This window comes from Pithys albifrons, chromosome 21 (genome assembly GCF_047495875.1).
Source record: "Pithys albifrons albifrons isolate INPA30051 chromosome 21, PitAlb_v1, whole genome shotgun sequence".
NCBI lineage: Eukaryota > Metazoa > Chordata > Aves > Passeriformes > Thamnophilidae > Pithys > Pithys albifrons.
The window spans coordinates 7980549-8003186 of record NC_092478.1 but is presented as its reverse complement, the minus strand read 5'-3'; the positions used below and the strand labels follow the sequence as shown (position 1 = coordinate 8003186).

Below are 22638 nucleotides of genomic sequence, written 5' to 3'. Positions count from 1 at the left end.
AAATAGCCCCTACGGGTGCTGAAGGGCAGCTGCAGATGCTTTTCTGGGTTCCTTATCTGACTGCCAGATGAAAAACTGAACTCCTGCAGCGCTGACGGGAGCCTGTCACGATAACCCATGTCCTGGGTCTTAATACTGTCTGTCTCACTGGTTTAAACCTGTAAAGGAGCAAGGTTAGGATCCATTTGTGCACCCACTGTTAATCCTCTGCAAGGAAGAACTTGCCTGCATTTACCAAACTTACTGTGCTCATGGAAAGTCTCGTTTCGTAAATGCAAAATACCTGCCTGAGATGATTTTTCATATGAACAGTCTCACTGAATCATGTACATACAATATTAGCAACTTTTCTGGTTTTGTATAAAGAAGTTGTACAATTGGTGATGAAAATTTTCAGTCGTTTCTTCAAAACAACATGAGTGCAATCAGAAGTCAGCATATTTTGATAAATAGAGTTAAAAACTGGGTCTGTCCATGACTTTATCTCGGTAATGCACCGCAGATTAAACGGCACATTATTGTCTTACGGAAGGTTCTTTCTCATTTGCCTGAGATTTTTGAAGTGGAAAAGTGCTCCTAAAACTGGAATTTTCCAAGGGTCTGTCCTTTTATTTTTGAGCTTTGTCGCTAAGTTGTCATTTTTAACCCTGGCTCAGTTAACCAAATTCCAAGGGCTGGGTTTTGGTGTGGCTTTGTTTGTGTTAAATCTGACTTGTATTCCTAAAGGTAAGTGAATCAGCTTCCTGAATGTTGGTGTAACTGTTTCTGTTACCTGGACCAGCCTTCCCTGTGAAAGAAACTCTCCTACTGTGAAAGCTGCCAGTTTCCCACTCCCCATCTCAAATGCAATTAAAGGATAATATTATAACCACTATAAAAGATTAGAAGGGCCATTTCTGGAGTCACAGCTGGCAATGTACATATGGAACCTGCCAGCACCATGGAGCCAACTACTATATTGGGCATACTTTTTGTTGTTAGATACTTTCATTTAACTATTTTAAGTGCACATAATAGCGGGTTTATAAATCAAATTGTCACAATCCAGTAACTCGGGTTGTTTAGCAAGTACAAGCTTAAATAGTTGAAAACTTCAGCTACAGCTTTCCAAAATGGTCTTGCAAGAAAATGTTCCTGGCAGTGCTTTAAGTAGCTGTGGAGGTTTATCTCCTCCAGTGAAAGAAGAATCTGAGGTTCTTCCATTCCAATTAAAAATATGTACTTTAACCCAGATATTACTCTATTTAAGCCTTTTAGTCACCTTTGACTCACTACTATTGGAATTAGGTTGCTGAAAACCCTGTTGCTACACCAGCAAGGCCTCCAGCTGTACTTGTAACAACCCTTTTAAAGTAGCTGTAACATTTAGATCTTTTTAACGTTCTCTGAAATAATGAAACATAAATGGATTTATATTTAAATCCTCAGCTATGTTCTTACCTAGCTGTCAGTTATGGCGCAGATTATTGTATTTCTATATTTACCTCTGATGGTAATTTTAACCTGGTGTGTTGCTATGAAGACTTGCCAATGTCTTTAATCAAGCACTATTTGTTAATACTGTAATATCAAAATATTACGTTGCATTATTTTAAAGCTTTCAAAAATAAGAGTAAAACATTTTTAAAAAAAAACTATTGCACCATATAATTTGCTGCACAACAGTATGGCACCGCATATCAGTCTGTTTGGGTGGTAATGCTGCACCAACCTTGTTTTGATCTGGGTTTCTTTGGAGAATTCATTCATTAGGTGACATTGTACAACGTTACTGTCTCTCAGCCTCCAGCTGGGAAGGTCGTTTTGTTTTATTTTGGGTTTTGCCGGGTTTTTTTGTTGGTTTGTTTTTTTTTTTTTTTAAGTGAAGGACCCAGGACTATACTTCATACTTAAAGGGGTTTTTTTACTATTATTTCTGGGTGTACTTTTTATTTTTCAGTGGAGTAAAGCTTAATTTACAGTAAAACTGGATTTGGGACCTACCACAATCCTCAGGGTCACTTTTTCAGGACGTTACTCATTGAGCTTTAGGTTTTTCCGAGTCAACTGGATGGTGAGGACCTTGCGGAGCACCAGGTTGGGAGGACACAGCCTGTGGCCTCGGGACTGGACATGTCGCCCTGCCTGCCCCTCTGGCACGGCTGGACACACCGGGAGCTGCTCCAACATCCCACGGCACGGCTGGACACACCAGGGAGCTGCTCCCACACCCCATGGCACACCTGGATGCACGGAGGAGCCGTTCCAACACCGCTCTGGCACAGCGGGACACACTGGGGAGCCACTCCGACACCGCTCCGGCACGGCTGGATGCACTGGCGAGATGTTCCAACACTGCTTTGGCATGGCTGGACAGGGCCAGGAGCTGCTCCAATGCCTCTGACACGGCTGGACAGGGCCAGGAGCTGCTCCAATGCCTCTGGCACGGCTGGACAGGGCCAGGAGCTGCTCCAATGCCTCTGGCACGGCTGGACAGGGCCAGGAGCTGCTCCAATGCCTCTGGCACGGCTGGACATGCCGGGGAGCCTCGTGCAGTCGCCTCGTACTCATCGTGACAAACAGAAATAAAAAGCGATTTAAGGAACAAACACTATTGCTGCCGAATGCCATAAACACTGAGTTGTACAAATTGTGATCGAGGAAATGAAACAAAAAAAAGGTTTATACTTTTTAAAAAAACAAAAATAATTTCAAATGGAATAAATTATTCATGAAGCCTTGATTGCAGTGTGGGTTTATTGAGGGGGTGGTGCCCCTCAGCCTTCGTCCTCTTCAGCCTTCCTCTCACAGCTTTCCTCCTCCCTCAGCCTTCTCCCTCCTCACTTTTACCTCTTTCAGCCCTCCTGCCACTCAGCCTTCCTCCCCTCAGCTTTCCTCCTCCCTCAGCCCCTCACCTTCCCCCTTTCAGCCCTTCCTCTCAGCCTTCCTCCCTCAACCCCTCACCTTCCCCCTTTCAGCCCTTCCTCTCAGCCTTCCTCCCCTCAGCCTTCTCCCTCCTCGGCCCTCCCGCCACTCAACCTTCCTCCCTCCTCACCTTTACCTCCCTCAGCCCTACCGCCCTTCACCTTCCCCCTTTCAGCCCTTCCTCCCCTCAACGTTCCGCCTCCCTCAGCCCTTCCTGCTTCAGCCCTCGCGCCCTTCCCGCCCCTCAGCCTTTCTCTCTACTCACCTTTACCTCCCTCAGCCCTCCCGCCCCTCTCAGCTTTCCTCCTTCCTTAGCCTTCCTCCTCCTTAGCCCTACCGCCCCTCACCTTCCCCCTTTCAGCCCCTTCCTCCCCTCAACGTTCCTCCTCCCTCAGCCCTTCCTGCTCCGTCAGCTCTTTCTGCTTCAGCCCTCGCGCCCTTCCCGCCCCTCAGCCTTCCTCTCTCCTCACCTTTACCTCCCTCAGCCCTCCCGCCCCTCAGCTTTCCCCCTTTCAGCCCTTCAATCTCGGCCTTCCTCCCTCAGCTTTCTCTCTCCTCAGCCCCCCTGCCCCTCATCCTTCCTCCCTCAGCGTTTTTCCCTCCTCAGCCTTTACCTCCTTCAGCCCTCCCACCACTCAGCGTTCCCCCTTTCAGCCCTTCAATCTCGGCCTTCCTCCCCTCAGCCTTCCTCCTCAGCCTTTACCCCCCTCAGCCTTCCCCCTCCTCAGCCTTCCTCCTTCCTTAGCCCTTCTGCCACTCAACCTTCCCCCTTTCAGCCCTTCAATCTCGGCCTTCCTCCTCCTGCCCCTCCCTCAGTCCTTCCCGCCCCTCACTCCCTCCCCTCAGCCCTCCCGCCTTCCGCCGTGGCGTCACTTCCCGCTTCCCCCGGTAGTGGTGGCGGCGGGAGCCGTGAGGGGACTGTGAGGGGGGTCCTGGGACAGCCGTGAGGGAGCTGTGAGGAGCCCTGGGGGGACCGTGAGAGGGTCCTGGCGGAGCCGTGAGGGAGCCGTGAGGGGCCCCTGGGGCAGCCGTGAGGGAGCTATTGGGGGCCGTGAGGGGCCCGCGGGTAGCCGTGAGAGGGTCCTGGCGGAGCCGTGAGGAATCGTGAGGGAGCCGTTGGGGGCCGTGAGCGGCCCTGGGGCAGCCACCGGCGCCATGTCCGACTGCTCGGCGCTGCAGTTCGTGAGCCCGTACGCCTTCGAGGCCATGCAGAAGGTGGACGTGGTGCGTTTGGCCGCGCTGAGCGACCCCGAGCTGCGGCTGCTGCTGCCCTGCCTGGTGCGCATGGCTCTGTGCGCGCCCGCCGACCAGAGCCACAGCTGGGCGCAGGACAAGAAGCTCATCCTGCGGCTGCTCTCGGGGGTCGAGGCCGTCAATTCCATCGTGGCGCTGCTGTCCGTGGACTTCCACGCGCTGGAGCAGGACGCCAGCAAGGAGCAGCAGCTGCGGTAAGGCGGGGAGCGGAGATGGGCGGGAGGGCCTGTGCGGCTGTTCCAGCTGTTCCAGGTGTTGCTGCTGTGCAGGGCCCGGCCCGGCCCGGCCCTTCGTGTCCCGTGAGGATGTCTTGGGAAAGGCCCGGGGTTTGACCCGGAGCGGGGTTTGATTGTCGGCCCGTGCTGAACGGCGGGTCGGGGGGTGTGGGAGGCACCGGGGGAGCTGCACCGGCCGGGAAGGGCCTGGGAATGGCCTGGGATTAAACAGGCAGGTCATGTGGGTGCACTTTCCTGACTGTTTGTGCTACTGAGGAGTAGCAGCACTTGAAATTTTGATAATTTACCCAGTTAGGTTTCAGGCAGCACAGTTGCAACACTCTTTTCTGATCTTTGCCTTCCTTTGAGTGAAGACATTTCTGTGTTTGCAGAAGCATGTAACAGTTGTTGGTTGTGTGCAGGCACAAGCTGGGAGGTGGCAGTGGAGAAAGCATCCTGGTGTCGCAGCTGCAACACGGGCTCACGCTGGAGTTCGAGCACAGCGATTCCCCGCGGCGGCTGCGGCTGGTGCTGAGCGAGCTGCTGGCCATTATGAACAAGGTAAACCTCTCCAGAGCTGCACGTCCATGGGGTTTGGGTTGGTGAAAATGCTCTGTGGGTGGGTTGATACGGTTTTTGGTTGTTTCTGGGGCTGCTGGTGGTGTGAGCACTCCTCAGTCCTTACCTGCTTCATTATGGCTTAAAACCTCTCTGACTGAATGGTGGCTGTTGATTGAACTCCTTGTGAACCCACCATCCTAGAGGAAGCCTTTGTTTCTCAGAACCAGCCCAGTCTTTGCTAATATGATGCAGACTGTGTAACGTGTTGTACTCAAATATAACATGATTTGGTGATGTATCAGCGCAGAAATCATATTTGAAGATGAAATTACGACTTTATCCAATTCTTTGTTCCTATTGCAGTGTGGTATTAGCCACCATATTTCACTTCCCTCCACTCCTCACCCACCCCAGCATTTTATTTTCCTTGTGTAAACTTAGAATGTTTTCAGAATTGTCAGTGAGCTATTTTTCTTTCTTCTGGGAAGAAGCAGTGGTAGCATCCATATTGAAGTATTTCCAGTAGTAAATATTTCTTATTCTAAGCACTTTTCCTGCTTGTTCTGTGTTAATAGCTGTACATTTTGCACAGTTTTTAATCTATTAAATCTGCTGGGTTTAAATCAGATGTAGACAAATGACTTCATAAAACCCATTCAGTGATAAATGTCTTGTAGGTGTCAGAATCAAATGGTGAATTTTTTCTCAAATCTTCTGAGCTCTTCGAGAGTCCTGTTTACCTGGAAGAGGCAGCAGATGTTCTCTGCATTCTACAAGCAGGTGTGGTGTTCTGTGTTTATTGTGTTTTCTGACCTCCTACAAATGTAACAAAACAGCTTTTGGAGCCTTTGTGAGGGATTTCAGGTTAATCTGACCTGTGCAGCTCACAGATTGATTATACATTCATTGATTTGAGCATGTTATTTAAATGTACATTGAAAACAAGGCTTTGCTTGTCTTACCATGAGCCATTGTGACCTCTAACACCCTCTTTTCATGCAGAGCTGCCCTCACTGCTGCCAATAGTGGATGTGGCTGAGGCTCTGCTGCACGTTAAAAACGGGGCCTGGTTCCTGTGCCTTCTGGTGGCCAATGTCCCTGACAGCTTCAATGAGGGTGAGCCACAGCTTCTTTTTGTCCAGCTTTTGCTGCAGGTTTGGGATGATTTCCAGCAGTGTAGATAATTCTCTAACCCACGTGGTACATTTGAAGTGAAGAGTCTTTGGCCTGTGAAATATAATTTGGATGCATTTGTACTTAGAGATGCTGATGGGCTGCCTCTAGCCTGGCTAACAGATCTTGTCCCTTACACTGAGACATTTTATGAGGTGAAAATTTGTATCGATGGTGCATGTTTGGCATCCCTTACCTGGCAATAAGGTTTCAGTGTCCAGGGCTGCCAGGTGCCCAGGTTGCATTGGGTAGGGTATGAGTAGTAATTGGGTAATCTGTAATGACCCTGTACTTTACCTGGGGAGGAAGACCTTTTCCTTGCTCTGCTCCTAGAATGCAGCTCATGAGTTCTTGCCCAAACAAGGCTTTCATGGCCCAGCTAATAGATCATGGTGAGCTGAGCAGATCAGCTTGGCTTTATCACAGAATGGTTTGGGTTGGAAGGGAACATAAAGATCATCTATTGCAGCCCCTGCCATGGGCAGGGACATCTTCCACTGTGTCCCAGGGTGCTCCAAGCCCCATCCAACCTGGCCTTGGACACTTCCAGGGATGGGGCAGCCACAGCTTCTCTGGACAACCTGTGCCAGTGTGTGGCTTTCTGTTGGAAAGGGCAGGTTTCCTGACAGCTCCTGTTGGCTGTGCAGTCTGCAGGGGTTTGATTAAGAACGGGGAGCGGCAGGATGAGGAGAGTGTTGGAGGCCGGCGGAGGACAGAAGCACTTCGCCACCTGTGCAAGATGAACCCTTCCCAGGCTCTGAGGGTCCGGGGCATGGTGGTGAGTCTGGCATGGGAATCAACTATGACCCTTTCTAGACCTTTAAAACCAACAAAGTTGATTGAGCCTGAGCATTTTATCTAGGTGGAAGAATGTCACCTACCAGGTCTTGGTGTGGCTTTGACCTTGGATCACACCAAAAATGAATCTTCGGATGATGGAGTGAGTGACCTGGTGTGCTTTGTGAGTGGGTTGCTGCTTGGAACAAATGCAAAGGTCCGAACTTGGTTTGGAACCTTTATCCGAAATGGCCAACAGGTAGGAAAACCTTTGAATATTCTGCTTAAAAAAATACTGCTGTAGCTTGCTGTAACCCTTCTGAATGTGGGCACCCATGTTTGTCTGAATGCACATAAACCTTCTTGGAGGAACCTTTAGAGGGCAACCTCCTCTTATGGGACTGTCAGGTCTATAAACGGTGTCCCTGAAGGCAGCAGCTATTTGGGTGTTCCTCTAAGAGGTTTTTAGGCATGGGAACCAGGGAATTGTATGTTGATAATATTTACCTGAGAAGTATGTTCATCCTCAGTGTTCACAGGAGGGAGGTGCATCTTGTCTTGCTTAGCTGACTTAGTTAAAGCTTATGTTTTGGTGTAAGAAGCTGTTGTAATGTGATCATGTGTTGCTTATTGCCCTGGTACTGGAAAGTGCAAAAGACCCCTAAACCAATCCTCTTCCTTCTTATTTTCCCTTGAGTTCCTCATTTTGGAAGCTCTTGCATAACACCTTGTTGGATGGGATGAATTTGCCATCATTTGGGATGAATTTCACATGGCTGTTCTCATCTGTAACCTCTCACACAGAGAAAAAGGGACAACATCAGTTCGGTGCTGTGGCAGATGAGGCGGCAGCTGCTGCTGGAGCTGATGGGGATCCTGCCCACGGTGCGCAGCACGCGCGTCGCGGAGGAGGCGGATGCTGACACCGAGCCCAATGTGTCCGTGTACTCGGGGCTCAAGGAGGAGCACGTGGTCAAGGCCAGCGCCTTGCTGCGCCTCTACTGCGCCCTCATGGGCATCGCTGGCCTCAAGTAAGGAGCCTCCTCTTGCTCTGGAGTTTGATCGTGTTCCATCTCAGCACAGGTTCAGAGCTGTGGGCACTTCTCCCATGAGCTGTGTCTTAATTACACTGTGTTTTAATGCCACTGTGTCCTCGAAACAGGCGTGGCAGGACCCAACAATTTCGGTTCTAGGGGAGGCTCTTTATTGCTGCAAAATCAGTTCTGCAGACTTGTTAAAAGAAGTCTAAGCCCACATGGTTGGGGCACTATGGAGAAGAGAAAGTAGCTGGTCATTCTGTCAACATACATTGTATGAATTTTGAATTTCTATTCCTTTGTTTTTACTTTCTTTATGCATTATCAGTTTTAATTTAAGTATTTTGTACTACTAGGCAGAATTATATCTTGGGGAAGTTATCTCACTTGTCTCTCAACAGAGATTTTTACATCTAACTCCAGAAAGAATTACCAGCTAATGTTGATACTCATAGATAGCAACTTGATGAACAGATTAAATAACAGGGAAAGTTCAATTTCTAACCATTGTGATGAGATTGGAAATCTCTTCACTGTTGAATTACCAGTGTGGGCTTTGTTTTGTTTTCTGTGCTGTTCAGGCCAACAGATGAAGAAGCTGAGCAGCTCCTACAGCTGATGACCAGCCGCCCTCCTGCAACGCCTGCCGGTGTCCGCTTTGTGTCCCTGTCCTTCTGCATGCTGCTGGCCTTCTCCACCCTGGTCAGGTACCTCTCAGCACAGCAGGGGCTGTGTCCCTGTCCTTCTGCATGCTGCTGGCCTTCTCCACCCTGGTCAGGTACCTCTCAGCACAGCAGGGTCTGTGTCCCTGTCCTCCTGCATGCTCCTGGCCTTCTCCGCCCTGGTCAGGTACCTCTCAGCACAGCAGGGGCTGTATCCCTGTCCTTCTGCATGCTGCTGGCCTTCTCCACCCTGGTCAGGTACCTCTCAGCACAGCAGGGGCTGTGTCCCTGTCCTTCTGCATGCTGCTGGCCTTCTCCGCCCTGGTCAGGTACCTCTCAGACAAGGAGGAGCCTTGTAAAGGTCTTGCTGGTTTAGCAGCACTAAGGCAATGCCCTCCCCAGAGCTGCACAGCTTTTCCCCCTTAATTCTTTGTATAGATCTCTGTATGTTGATGGAAGGGATTTGTCTCACTCTGTGTTGACTAAATGGGTATTTCACTCTGTTCTCCCTCGTTTCTAGCAAATCTTTTGAGGGAAGAGCATTAGCTTAGTTTGGAGTGGTTTTTTGAAGAGTGAATTAGGCCTGACTAGTTCACTTTTCCATGGAACAAGTTGATGGCTAAATTCTTGAGAGACCTTATTCAAAAGAGTAGCAGTGCAGATATTTAAGGGGTGTAGCTTTCTGCTGGCTGCATTCCAGACAGGAAGTTCCCTGGCAGCTGGACTGACCTTTGTGCTAAAGTTCACTCCTTATCAGCTGTTGGATGCTAAAGAGAAAGTGACAAAAAGTCTCCCGGCAGAGGATTCCTCAAATGCTGGCTCTTTTGTGAGTAACTGTCAGTAAAATGAGCACTGGTTTTGGGGAAAATGATCTTTTATGGATTTCCTTTGTGTAGCACCCCAGAGCAGGAGCAACTGATGGTCATGTGGCTCAGTTGGATGATAAAGGAAGAAGCTTACTTTGAAAGGTGAGAGCAGGCTTGTATTGTTTTAATGACTCCAGTAATCCCACATTTACTTATGTCCTGCTGGAAACTAACTGTTCCCCTTGGTTCTCACCAGCATTTCTGGTGTGTCTGCTTCCTTTGGAGAGATGCTTCTCCTGGTCGCCATGTATTTCCACAGTAACCAGCTCAGTGCCATCATTGACTTGGTCTGCTCCACCTTGGGAATGAAGGTAAAGCCTCAGCTGTTCCTGGCATGTACATTTCACTGTTAAAATCAACTTCTACTGTGTTTTTATGCTTTTGTATTTCCTTCAGTTTTGATATAAAGAACATTAGGTTTGTTAATTTACTTAAAGCAAATATAACCTGAAAAAATTAGGTAACTATCCCATTAATTCCTCTGGAAGAACATTAAGTTACTCATGATTCTGGATACAGAGGAATGCTATGATAAAAGTATCTTCAAAAAATGCTGACTCATTGAAGTCATTATTTGCAAGAAATAAACTTTTTTACAAGATAAATTGGAGTAGTTTCCAAACTGAGCTGCAAACTGTTAATTTTAAGTGAAGAAATATATATATATATATGTAATAATTTCAGGAAATTACCAAGGGAGACTTGGCAACAATTTACTATCATGAAAAATGTCTCATCAAAGATAAAAACTGGGTAGGGAGTTTTTAGGATAAGGGGGACATGGAGCAATGAACTTTTGACATTTGTAAATATTTTTGTTTGACATTTGAAGTATTGATATGGATGTTTTTCTGGTATCCCTGTCAAGACAAGTTTTAGAAGGCTGAAAGTTAACAGTTTACAAAACAAATTTGCAGTCCTTGCTTAGGAGAAAACTAGAACTTGCAATTCTTAATTTCAGATTGTTATTAAGCCCAGCTCGCTCAGCAGAATGAAGACAATCTTCACACAGGAGATTTTCACTGAACAGGTATTTTCAGCCAGGGGTTTTTTCCCCTTTTCCCTTCCCCTTCAACTTCCAAACCACCAAAAATAAGGAAATGCAGAGTAGGCTGTAGCTGTGTGACTTTGTCCCCTGGTGCAGTGGTACTGAGTGGATATTTGTGGTGTTTCTGTTGCTGATTTGTGCCCTCCCTGCAGGTTGTCACAGCCCACGCAGTCCGAGTGCCTGTGACAGGCAATCTCAGTGCCAACATCACTGGCTTTTTACCCATCCACTGCATTTACCAGCTTTTAAAGAGCCGTTCCTTCACCAAGCACAAGGTCTCCATTAAGGTATGACCTTCCTTTTGTTTCTGTTCATAACTGTGAATGTTAATGAGCTTTTGCAGGCTGGTTTCTTGGTTGAATTATTGGAGCAGAATTCTTGATGAACCTCATACCCCACTACCATGTAATTTAAGGAAGAACTGTGTATTAAGGTAGGGTACCCAGAGATCACAGAGATCCAGAGACCACAACTTAGTGAAGTTAAAAGTAATAAAAATGTTCTCTCTCTCCCCCACCTCTGCTAAATAAAATTGTAGTCAGAACAAGCTTTGTTTATGAGTCTGTACAGAGCAGGGTACACAGCTATGACCAACTCAGAACTGCTATTGCACTTCTCATAGTCAAAACCTCTAGTTACAGTTTTTAAAACTAGTTGAAAGGGGAGGTACTTGCAGGCAAAACAAATTGCCCTCCAGCTTGGCAAGTGCTCCTGTCATGGGATGTTCTCTCCTAGGACTGGATCTATCGGCAGCTCTGTGAAACCACCACCCCACTCCATCCTCAGCTGCTTCCTCTGATTGATGTCTACATCAACTCCATTCTGACTCCTGCATCTAAATCCAACCCAGAGGCCACAAACCAGCCTGTCACAGAACAGGAGATACTGAATGTTTTCCAAGGACTCTCTGGGGTAAATGATTTGTTTGGTTCTTTCATCTACTTCAATGTGAGCATGTGGTTCAAAATTCTGTGTGAATGTCACACACTCTGTGGTCACCTCACCTTTGTAAACTGCCTTCTGCTGCAGTGATAATCATGTGTTTTGAGGTGAATCTTCTTAGTGCTTCCTTCATATTTGTAGGTGAATCCCTGTTTTTGTTCTCAGGGATGCAGCATGACCTCTGTATGTGGTTTTTTGCACAGGGAGAAAACACTCGTCCCTCTCAGCGCTACAGCATCACAACACAGCTGCTCGTCCTCTACTACGTCCTGTCCTATGAGGAAGCACTCCTGGCAAACACAAAGATTCTGGGTATGTGTGAGTGCATCAGGGGCAAACAGATTGACTGGAAATTAGATGCAAAGGCTGGAAAAATTCACAGTGCTGTCAGATTCAAGCACAGCACAAAAGATGTAGGTTCTTGTGGTAAATACCACGTTGCTGTAGAAATCCAGGAGATAAAGTTTCTGCTAAAACTGTGGTTGAGTAATTTGTTTTCCAGATGAAAAAAGGTCCAATCTGGCAAAGAAGTTACTAGAAATGGTTGTGACCATCTAATGAATACAGCAACAATTAAAAACGACTTCATTATTGAGATCTTCATTTATTCATTTGTCATCAAACTTGCATGCACATTTCTTTGGGTTGGCAGCTTTATAGGTGATAATCCTGAATGATCACTCTTTCCCATTGAAACTGAAATTCTGCAAGAATGTTGTGTATTTTACTGAGAGTTAAATTCCAGTGAAAACAGTGTGTTTATGTCTGGTGGGTGTATTTGCAATCCCTTTTTAGGGTGTAGAACTTCCAGTAGCCATCAGTTCATGTTATTTAAGAAAACCTGAAATACTGTCAAATCAATTACAGTTCTTCCTGCATTTATAACTTCCTCCTCACTGCAGGATGTTGTGTGTGCCAACAGCTTGAATTCCAGGTACAATGAGTTTCTTTAAGAATGAAAGCCCTTAAATTAAGAAAGTGCACATTTGAGCTATGATCTCAAAATCAGCTGGGCTTTCAAAGGCAATACAGGGATCTTGAGAACAAGTCTAAATGCCAGGGAAATCTTTAGATGAAAATGTTCACAGAAATAGTTTTCTGAAGAGCTTAATTTAATACCTTACCAGGACTGAGGTGTGTTGTTGGAAATTTTCCCCTGTTTTACCTGGATTATATAGAGACAAATGCTTTACATTTCCTTTATTGATTGAGCTGGGGAAATATTTGTTTCCAGCTGTAACTGGTTTCTTCTGTTCCCTTGTAGCTGCCATGCAGAAAAAACCCAAGTCTTACTCTTCAGCATTAATGGATCAGATTCCAATCAAGTACCTCATCCGGCAGGCGCAGGGGCTGCAGCAGGAGCTGGGGGGTAAGTCTGAGTGGAGCTCTAATGGCATGAGAAGGAGGGCTCAGGGTCTCCGGCTCGGTGGCTGTGGCTTCTTTCATGGTTTGCCTTCCTTTAAAATCTGTCAGTAACCCGTGAGATTATAGAGATGTTTGAGGGGTAACAGTGAAAGTGTGAGGAAGGCAGTTCCTTTCAGAGTGGGTCTCAGCCTAGGGCAGGTTTTAGAGCAGGAATTGCCCAAGAATGGTTCCTCCCACCTTTTCAAAAGGTAATTGTTGCTTTCTGGTGGAGTTAGAATGTCGGGTGATGAACGTGCAGACTCCTTGAGCTTCAAGGCAGCGATTCAGTTGAGGTCTGTGGTTGACAGGAAGGGCACAGGTGTGTTCAGGTGAGCGGTGCAGCTGCTCAGGTCTGAGCTGTGAACTCTCCATGCCCCTCAGGCTTGCACTCTGCGCTGCTGCGCCTGCTCGCCACCAACTACCCCCACCTGTGCATCGTGGACGACTGGATCTGTGAGGAGCAGATCACAGGCACTGATGCCCTGCTGAGGAGGATGCTCCTCACAAACATTGCCAAGAATCACTCTCCCAAACAGCTCCAAGAAGGTAAGTAACTTCACTTGAAGTGAATTCTTTCCAGCTGTGTTGGAATGTAGTGAATTTGGAAGCCTGCTGATCATACTGCATTTAAATAACCCAAATGTTCTGCCATCAAGGCAGAAAAACCATCAGAAGTCCAGCTGTGCCAAGATCTCATTGTGTTTGCTTCCCAGCCTTTTCCATGCTGCCTGGGAACCACACCCAGCTGATGCAGATCTTGGAGCACCTGACCCTGCTCTCGGCCGGGGAGCTGATCCCGTACGCGGAGGTGCTGACGTCCAACATGAACCGGCTGCTGGAGGCCGGCGTGCCCCGTGGCATCCTGCAGGCTGTCAACAGGCTCTGGATGGTCCTCAACACCGTCATGCCCAGGAGGTGGGATCAGAACACTGCTTGGGTCCTTCTTGCACGTGGAATCATAGAATGGTTTGGTTGGAAGGGATCTTAAAGATCATCCAGTTCTGACCTCTTTATGTTTTAAAAATAGTGACACAATGCCTTGACTTGGGAAATTGTAACTGGATAGCATGTGTTGGAGCTGCATTCCTTTTTGTTCTGCTGAAATTTTGATCCTTTGCATTTAAAAGGAAGATGCTTCTTGTTCTTAGGGGAAAGGAAGTCAGCAGTTGACTTAAAATACAGGAGTGTGATTTTATAGTGTGTATTGTTTATGATGAATTACAGATGAAACATTCACTTCCTTTGGTAAAAATATGCCTTTTGTTATGAATAGGAGGCTGTATTGCAGTGAAAACAGTTTGGTTGGTGTAATTCCAGTGAGTGGAAGTCAACTGCATCTTGGTTAACTGCAAGGGCTGCAAATGAACTGGGGGGTTTTTGCTCCTGGGTAGGCCTAGAGAAATAGAACTGAGATAGGTGAATGTCCAAATGCTTCAGGAACTCCTTGTCTTATTTGGATTATCTATTTAAAAATCATCAAAATCTCCCTGCAGGTTGTGGGTGATGACTGTTAATGCCCTGCAGCCCTCAGTCAAAATAGTCCGGCAGCAGAAATACACCCAGAACGACCTGATGATTGACCCATTGATTGTACTGCGGTGTGACCAGAGAGTCCACAGGTGAGTGTCTCCTCCTGCAGCTTCTTGTGTTCTGTGGTACTGACAGAGTGAATGCTGAACTTAAAGCTGTCTCACAGGAAGCTTCTAAAAGCTCTCAGAACTTGAAAACGTCTTTTCAAACTAATCATCTGGGCTTGTAAGCTCCTTGTTTTGCTTTAAGCTTCCTGATCTGAGGACTGAGCGAGCTGGGTGTGCTCTTCCAGCACGTCCTGCTGTCCAGCTGAGTGTGTGGTTGGCCAGCCTCACACCCATAGGGGAAATACTTAAATACATGCCCCTTCAGCCCAGGATGCAAATTGAAAATCCTACCTTTCTGAGACTGTTAGGGAGATTTATTATGCAGTGTGATCTGAAAACTCCATCTATTATGGAAGCAGTTCAGAGCTGGTCTGCTTTATTTTCCTCCATCATTCAGGTAATTGTTTTTCCTTATTTTATGTACATCTGACCCATTTCAAGTTTTCTTTATTCATCATAAATGAGTCCACTCAGAGCAGTTCCTTGTGTTTGTAGAGTGTATATTTACCTGTCTGTGCATGAGAGGAGTAGCAGTGAATGGCAGTGTGGCAGAAGGGACTGGGACCTTCTGCTGTGTTAGGAAAAAAAGCTTCACTCTGAGCCAGACTCCCACATGAGCCTTGGGGAATGCTTGTAGTTCATTCATGTTATCACTGTTTGTGGTTCTGCCTACTGGAATGTCTGTCTTTTATCATGTGTTCCCATATCAGGAGCCCTCCCCTGATGGATATAATTTTGCACATGTTGAATGGCTATCTCCTTGCTTCGAAGGCTTACCTCAATTCTCACCTCAAAGAAACAGCAGAGCAGGACATTAGGCCATCCCAGAACAATGCAATGGGTCCAGAAGCCCCAGAAGTTACAAGGGAAGAATTAAAAAATGCTTTGCTTGCTGCTCAGGTAAGGGGGAAGAAATGGATATTAAAGAATGTGAGGAAACGCAGTGATAAAAGGAGGAATTTTATTTCTTTTTTTACCAAATTTTCACCTCCTTAGCTTCACATTGGGGAAATTGTTGAGTAGTCCTGTGTCACAGACAGTCTCCTCAGCCCTCTGTCTGGAACACTCTCACATGCATAGTTCCCTGTCACATGCATAGTTCCCTGTCACATACATAGTTCCCTGTCACCTACACAGTTCCCATTACAATATGACTTTTGAGTTAATAGGAAGTTTTGTATTTAAATGAGCAGGGTGATCTCCCATAAATTCTGTGAATTACATGGCCCTGTCCTTATTTTGTCTCATCTGGGTGCTTTGAATTTTTTTTGAAGCAGTATAAGATTCCACTGAATTTACTCTTTTGATCAGTGGTTATGATTATCTGTTGGATTTAACCTTTTTTTCCTTGGAGTCTTGATTGAGATCAAGTGTTAGGGTTTTATTTAATGTTCTACAGAATCATAGAATCGGTTGGGTTGGGTTGGAAAGACCTCCGAGATCATCAAGTCCAGCCCTTGGTCCAACTCCAGTCCCTTTACCAGATCATGGCACTCAGTGCCACGGCCAAGCTCAGCTGTAAAACCTGCAGGGATGGGGAATCCACCCCCTCTCTGGGCAGCCCATTCCAATGCCTGAGCACTCTCTCTGCAAAGAAGTTTTTCTGATCTCAACTTCAATTTCCCCTGGCAGAGCTTGAGCCCATCGTGCCCTCTTGTCCTATTGCTGAGTGCCTGGGAGAAGAGACCAACCCCCACCTGGCCAGAACTTCCCTTCAGGGAGTTCCAGACAGTGCTGAGGTCACCTCTGAGCCTCCTCTTCTCCAGGTTAAACACCCCCAGCTCCCTCAGCCTCTCCCCATGTGTGATTCTTGATCTGAGTCCTTTTGATTCTATACAAAAACATTTTCTAGCTGGAGATCCTGGTCACCTGACAGCCTGCTGCTGTTCCTTAAAGTGTCATTACTCTGTGTTTGATTGGTTTTATTTCACTGGGGGCCTAATGCATGTTCTGTGGCTTGTTTTCTCCACAGGACAGTGCTGCTGTGCAGATTCTTCTGGAGATCTGCTTACCCACAGAAGAAGAGAAGGGCCAGGGCAGCAGTTCTGCTGGTTTGCTGCTGGGTGTGCCCAGTGCCCCAGGGGCAGAGCCAGAGGCCGGGGACAGCCTGCTGTGTAACCTGCGGGAGGTGCAGTGCCTCATCTGCTGCCTGCTGCACCAGATGTACATCGCTGACCCCAACATCGTCAAACTCGTCCACTTCCAGGTCTGACTGGCACTGGTTCACCTCTGCCCTTCTCCTCAGGTTGGGAAAGAGCCAGATCACAGAATCACAGAATGGATTGGGTTGGAAAAGACCTCCGAGATCATCAAGTACAACCCTTGGTCCAACTCCAGTCCCTTTACCAGATCATGGCACTCAGTGCCACGGCCAAGCTCAGTTGAAAAACCTCCAGGGATGGGGAATCCACCCCCTCTCTGGGCAGCCCATTCCAATGCCTGAGCACTCTCTCTGGAAAGAATTTTTTTCTGATCTCCAACTTCAATTTCCCCTGGCAGAGCCTGAGCCCATTGTGCCCCCTTGTCCTATTGCTGAGTGCCTGGGAGCAGATGAATGGTCAGAGGGTGCTGAATGCTGTGGATGTTTGTGTTTCTCAGAAATAGTGCCCCATTCTTCTGCTTCCTGTCTCACCAAATTTCTATGACTTACTTTTCTTCTCTATTTCAGTGCTTGCACTCTGTTGTAGAGAGAAGGGAGCACTTAAAGTGTGCCTCTTCTTCATCATTGAACACGTGCTTTGTTTGGGCCTCTGCCCTTTTTCATAGTTTGTCCATCTAGGCCAAGGAAAACTGGCCTCATTACTTGTTCCACATCTTTCGGGGGTTACTTCTTCCTGGCCATGTGTTTAAATCAGTATTCCCATTATTCAGAACTCAGTTGGCTTCAAATGTAAACATCTTATCTCTGCTTTTTGTTAGGGCACAGTTTATCTCTTTGGAGGGGAAGGAGAATGGTTGTTCCTGCCAAAGCAGCTGTGCACCTTCAAAAAAAAAGAGGGGAAAGATCAGAAATTTTTAAAATATAAATGTGTTTTTAATGCATGTTAAATTGCTCCTTGCCAGATGGCAGACTCTTTACAAGGAGTTAATTTGCCTTGACCTGGAACTGATTAAGTACTAAAGAAAAGTCATTATGATGCAGTTGTGAAATGAGCAAACTGGGGCTGATGGTGCAGTTTGGAACATGGAAAGGACCACTGAAGTCTGGTTTTGTCTGAGGAGTGGAGGGACAGTTTCTGTGCAAGTAATGCCCCGAGTATGGAGGGCAAAGAACTGAGTCAGGCCCTGGGGTTGTACCCAGCCTGCCTCTTGTTGCCTTGGCATTACAGGCTTGCTGCAAACTGAGCAAAAGTGAGCTACAAATGTACTCATGGTGATAAAAGCAGTGCCACAGATCTAATTTAAAATCTTGGCTGGTGCAGAATCTTTAAAACAGCTGTGACACATCTCTGTCCTTAATCCCACAGGGCTATCCATGTGAACTTCTGGCACTGACAGTGGCAGGGATTCCATCCATGCACATCTGTCTGGATTTCATTCCAGAGCTCATTGCCCAGCCTGAACTTGAAAAACAGGTACTGTGCAGGCACCTGGGTTGGGAATCACTGTGGGTAGTTAACCCTGATGAAATACTGGCTAAGGAGAAAAAGCAGGCACTGAAAAGGTCCTGTTCTGACTTGCCTGGGCTATTAAGGTAGTGTTTGTGGCACTTTTACCTTAAATTAAAGGCCTGGCATTGCAGGTAACTGGAATTTGTTGGGTGAAGTTTCCTCTGTTTCTATATAGAATCATAGAATGGTTTGTGTTGGAAAGGACCTTAAATAGCATTTAATTCCAACCCCTCCTGCCCTGGGCAGGGACACCTCCCTCTGGACCAATTTGCCATATCAAGCCAACTTTATAGTTGGATCTTATTTAATCTCTTCTCAGTATTAATTACTGCTAATGAGAAGACACTCAACTAGAACACATCAGACCCAAACAGCTTTTACAAGGGTTGGGTTGTAAGCTGTGTATTTTTGTTGTTCATCATCAATATTGGAGCAAGTTGTGTCTGTGGGGGCGATTCTGAAACGCTGATACCGTCACTTTGATTAATGTAAACAAGTGTGGGTTATTTTTGTAAATATTAGAAAGAAAAAATTAGAATAACAGTAAGGCTTCTTTGGCTTTAATTTCCTCATTGGTAACATACAGAATATTGGCTAACTCATAAGTTACATGAAAAGGTTTAGGTGAGATTAGCTCAGTTGGTTAAAACTTGGTTGCAGTAACACAGAGGTCATGGGGGTTCAATCCCCTGTGTGGGCCATTGACTCAAGAGTTGGACTCGATGACCCTTGTGAGTCCCTTCCAACTCAGAATAGTCTGGGATTCAGAAAGTGCAAGCAATTTGTAACTTTATTCCTCATTTCTCTTTTGCCTTTCCCCTGCTTTCCAGATCTTTGCCATCCAGTTACTTTCCTATTTGTGTATCCAGTATGCACTGCCCAAATCTCTCAGTGTGGCTCGTTTGGCCATCAACGTGATGGGGACCCTGCTCACAGGTGAGTGCTCCAGCACCCCCCAAACTCCTTGTGTGAGTCAGGATGGTTTGTGCAGGCTGAGGGCAGTTCTCTCTGAGTGCCCCTGCTGTGGCCATTTCTGTTGTAACAGTAACAGCAGTTCTTGACAGGGTTTCACTTACCACCTCCCTCTCCTTGGCAGTGCTGACCCAGTCCAAGCGCTATGTTTTTTTCATGCCAACCCTGCCCTGTTTGGTGTCGTTCTGCCAAGCCTTCCCTCCCTTGTATGAGGATATCATGTCTCTGCTGATCCAAATAGGACAAGTTTGTGCCTCTGATGTTGCCACACAGACACGAGACTTCGACCCCATAATCACTCGTAAGTCAATGCCTTGATTTCCAAAGTAACATCGTGGGAGGGGGAGAAACTTGTGTTGGTGTTTCCAGAGTTTGAGTGTGGTTGGGATGCAGTGTGGAATTCACTGCTGTGCTCTTTGAAATACAAAAGGAATAGGGACAAGTGGTTTGCTGGACTGGAGAAGAGAGTTTAGAGGCTACAGGGGCTGAAAATACCCTACTTATTAATCCTTGTACTGCTTCATTCTCTTCTATTTCCCTGCTTTTATCATGTCAAGTATCAGGCTTGCAAGTGTTGTGCAGAGAACTTGCCATTGTAGTCTAAGGATTAAAGACATGAGCAGAGGCCACTGGTTTTTGGAGCTGAAGGACATCTCAGCCCCTCAGCTGAGGCATAATGGCCATGGAAATCTTCCTCATCTGTTGGAAATGCAAAGTCTAAGGAGCTGCCTGAAGTTTTAGTCATGACACGGTGTGGTTGGATAAATCCACAGTGATTGTGTGAGCAGGGCTTGGCTGTTCTACTCTATCAGCTGATCTTGGGCAGGTTTTTGTCTCTTTTTCTTTTTGTCTAAAGAGAAATGCTCTGCTGACGGGATACAAAGTCCCCTGCTGCTGTCTGTGCTGGGATATTTATCTTGGAAGCATTAAAAGGGAGTATAAAAAAGCCCCCAAAGGAGTCAGACAGTTAAATGTAAAAGAAATGTTGTCTCTCGAAATGATCTGTGGAGGGAAGCCTGGGGAATAAAAGAGTGATGGCTCAGATTTGCAATCTCATAACACATGCTTTTGTTAGGGTGTAAAATAACAACTTATTAAGATATGCTGTGCTGTTTCTACCTTATTTTCTAGGTCTCCAGCAACTGAAGGAGAGACCCCATGATCTCTCAGGACTGTGTAAAGACTCATCCAACAAGAGCTGCCCCAGGGACGTGGCCAGCCTGGACCCCGACGTTCGGCTGTGCCAGTGCGTGGAGAACACCATCATTGAGATAATCAACATGAGTGTCAGTGGGGTTTAGGAAGAGCTCCAGTTTCTTTGCAGATTGTCCCACTGTCTGTGGTGCCTAAATTTGGGAAAGCTGGAGCAGAAGTCCACGGTGTTGGTTCATTTGGTTCAGTTATGGCTGAGAAGGAAATCCTTTCCAGAGGCTCATGTTGGCTCCAGTGCCACCCTCTGAGGATGGTGGGGTCAGGGAATGGTTCCCAGGGAAGCAGCAGCATTTTCAGGCCTGCCCAGTTTCTGAGGTGATACAGCAACACACCTGCAAGGGTTTTAGAGCACTGAAAAGGGAGCATTTAGTTGGTGGAGCAAACAGCAAAATGTTGGGTAAAAAAATTGGAGATTCAAGTGCTCTGCTTGAGTTAAATGAGCTGCTGTTCCAGAGCTCTGCAGAGCAAGGTGGAATAAAGTACTCCATGGAATACTTGAAGAAGTGGTGTCATAACTTGCACCATCTCACTGAGTACTAAGAAAATGTTCTCTTTTTTTATTTGTTTGTCAAACCATTGGTCAAAGTTTCAGTTCATGAGAATCAGGAACTCCATTTACATTCATTTACAGCTTTTGCTGAGGGTTTGAAACTCCCAGAAGGTGCTTGAAAAATTATTAATAGTAAGAATGAGTTGTATAAATGTGATTTTTAAAGAATGGGTGTTTTTCATGCAGCTCTGGTGGTTTAGTATTTTTCACCTTAAAAGAGATGAGAAAGATGTGAAGAAAGGAGTCCTAAGTTGTCATGAGGATAGGATTTAAAAAAGAAAGGGATGTTAAGGATGTGTGTTGGGACGGATGGTGGGGGAATGGCCAGAGCAGGGCCAGCAGCTCAGGAGGCCTCTGTGCCCCAGCAGGGCCTCGGTGCTTCTTTTCCATACCAGGATCGAGCCCACTGTGGGGATTTTTGTCATCTTTGTGTAAATTATGTAAATAATCTAAATGTGGGTTTTTCCCTCAGTTCTAAGTGTAATTTTATATGCTGTAGTGGTATTTAAGTAAAAACCCTGACTGAAGGTCAGAGGGGATTGCCTGGTGTTGATTCCTGAGCTTTGCAGACTCATCCCAGATTTCTCCTGAGGGACCCCCTGGGGCACAGACCCCGACAGGGACAGGACAGGGACAGAGGACAGGGGATATGGAACAGGGACAGGGGATATGGAACAGGGACAGGGGATATGGAACAGGGACAGGGGATAGGGACAGGGGATATGGAACGGGGACAGGGGACCGGGACAGGGACAGGGACCTGGACAGGGGACAGGGACAGGTTCGGGACAGGGGATATGGAACAGGGTCAGGGGACGGGGACAGGACAGGGACAGGGAGCAGGGATGGGACAGGGGACAGGGACAGGACAGGGCAGGACAGGAACAGGGAAAGGGATGGGCCAGGGGACAGGGACAGGTTCGGGACAGGGGATATGGAACAGGGACGGGACAGGACAGAACAGGGAAAGGGACGGGACAGGGACAGGGATGGGACAGGACAGGGACAGGGGACAGGGATGGGACAGGACAGGGACAGGAGCCCTGGGGCTGTGGGGGCAGGGCTGGAGAGTCACCAACTCACAGAAACTGGTCATTTTTAGTGCCAGGTGGTTTCATCTGCTGTTCCCAAACAGACCCCACAGTGTTCTCTGGGCACTGTCCTTAGAGCAAGGCTGATAATAGTAATGATAATGAATATTGTTATTGCCATTAATAATGAAACCTAATGATAATAATAATGGTAATAATAGTAGCCAATGTGATGACAATGATAACAATAAATATAATAGTATAAATAACAACCACCAATAATAATAATAACAATTATAAATAAATTATTAATAATAGCCAATAATTATGACAATTATAACAATAAAGATAATATAAACAGCAACCACCACTAATAACAATTATAAATTATTAATAATAATAGCCAATAATGATGACAATGATAATAAAGCTAATAATATAAACAGCAACCACCGCTAATAATAATAATTATAAATTTATTATTAATAATGCCAATAATTATGACAATGATAACAATAAAAATAATAATATAAACAACCATCACCAATAATAGTAACAGCAATAACAAACAAACAAATAAATAAATAATGATAGCCAATAATTATGACAATGGTAACAATAAAGATATCAATACAAAAAACAGCCACCCCCAAGAACAGTAACAACAACAATAGAAAAAAAAAATAATAAAGATAACGACCAATAATTATAGCAATGATAACGGTAAAGATAATATAAACAACACCAACTCTAACTAATAATAATAATTAATAATAACAATA

The 22638-nt window shown here is 46.2% G+C and overlaps 1 protein-coding gene across 1 annotated transcript; it reads left to right on the top strand.

The window, feature by feature from the left end:
* Window positions 1–3191: 3191 nt before the first annotated feature.
* On the top strand, window positions 3192–21357 carry INTS2 (integrator complex subunit 2). The gene is made up of 24 exons (XM_071575064.1): window positions 3192–4352; window positions 4796–4934; window positions 5612–5714; window positions 5937–6050; window positions 6755–6885; window positions 6970–7143; window positions 7689–7915; window positions 8503–8628; window positions 9480–9551; window positions 9646–9760; window positions 10411–10479; window positions 10650–10784; window positions 11233–11409; window positions 11643–11751; window positions 12704–12808; window positions 13225–13389; window positions 13557–13758; window positions 14337–14462; window positions 15191–15380; window positions 16453–16686; window positions 17948–18055; window positions 18922–19027; window positions 19188–19364; window positions 20195–21357. The coding sequence occupies exons 1-24, from the start codon at window positions 4060–4062 to the stop codon at window positions 20362–20364; spliced, it is 3567 nt and encodes a 1188-aa protein (XP_071431165.1). The 5' UTR covers window positions 3192–4059; the 3' UTR covers window positions 20365–21357.
* Window positions 21358–22638: the final 1281 nt, after the last annotated feature.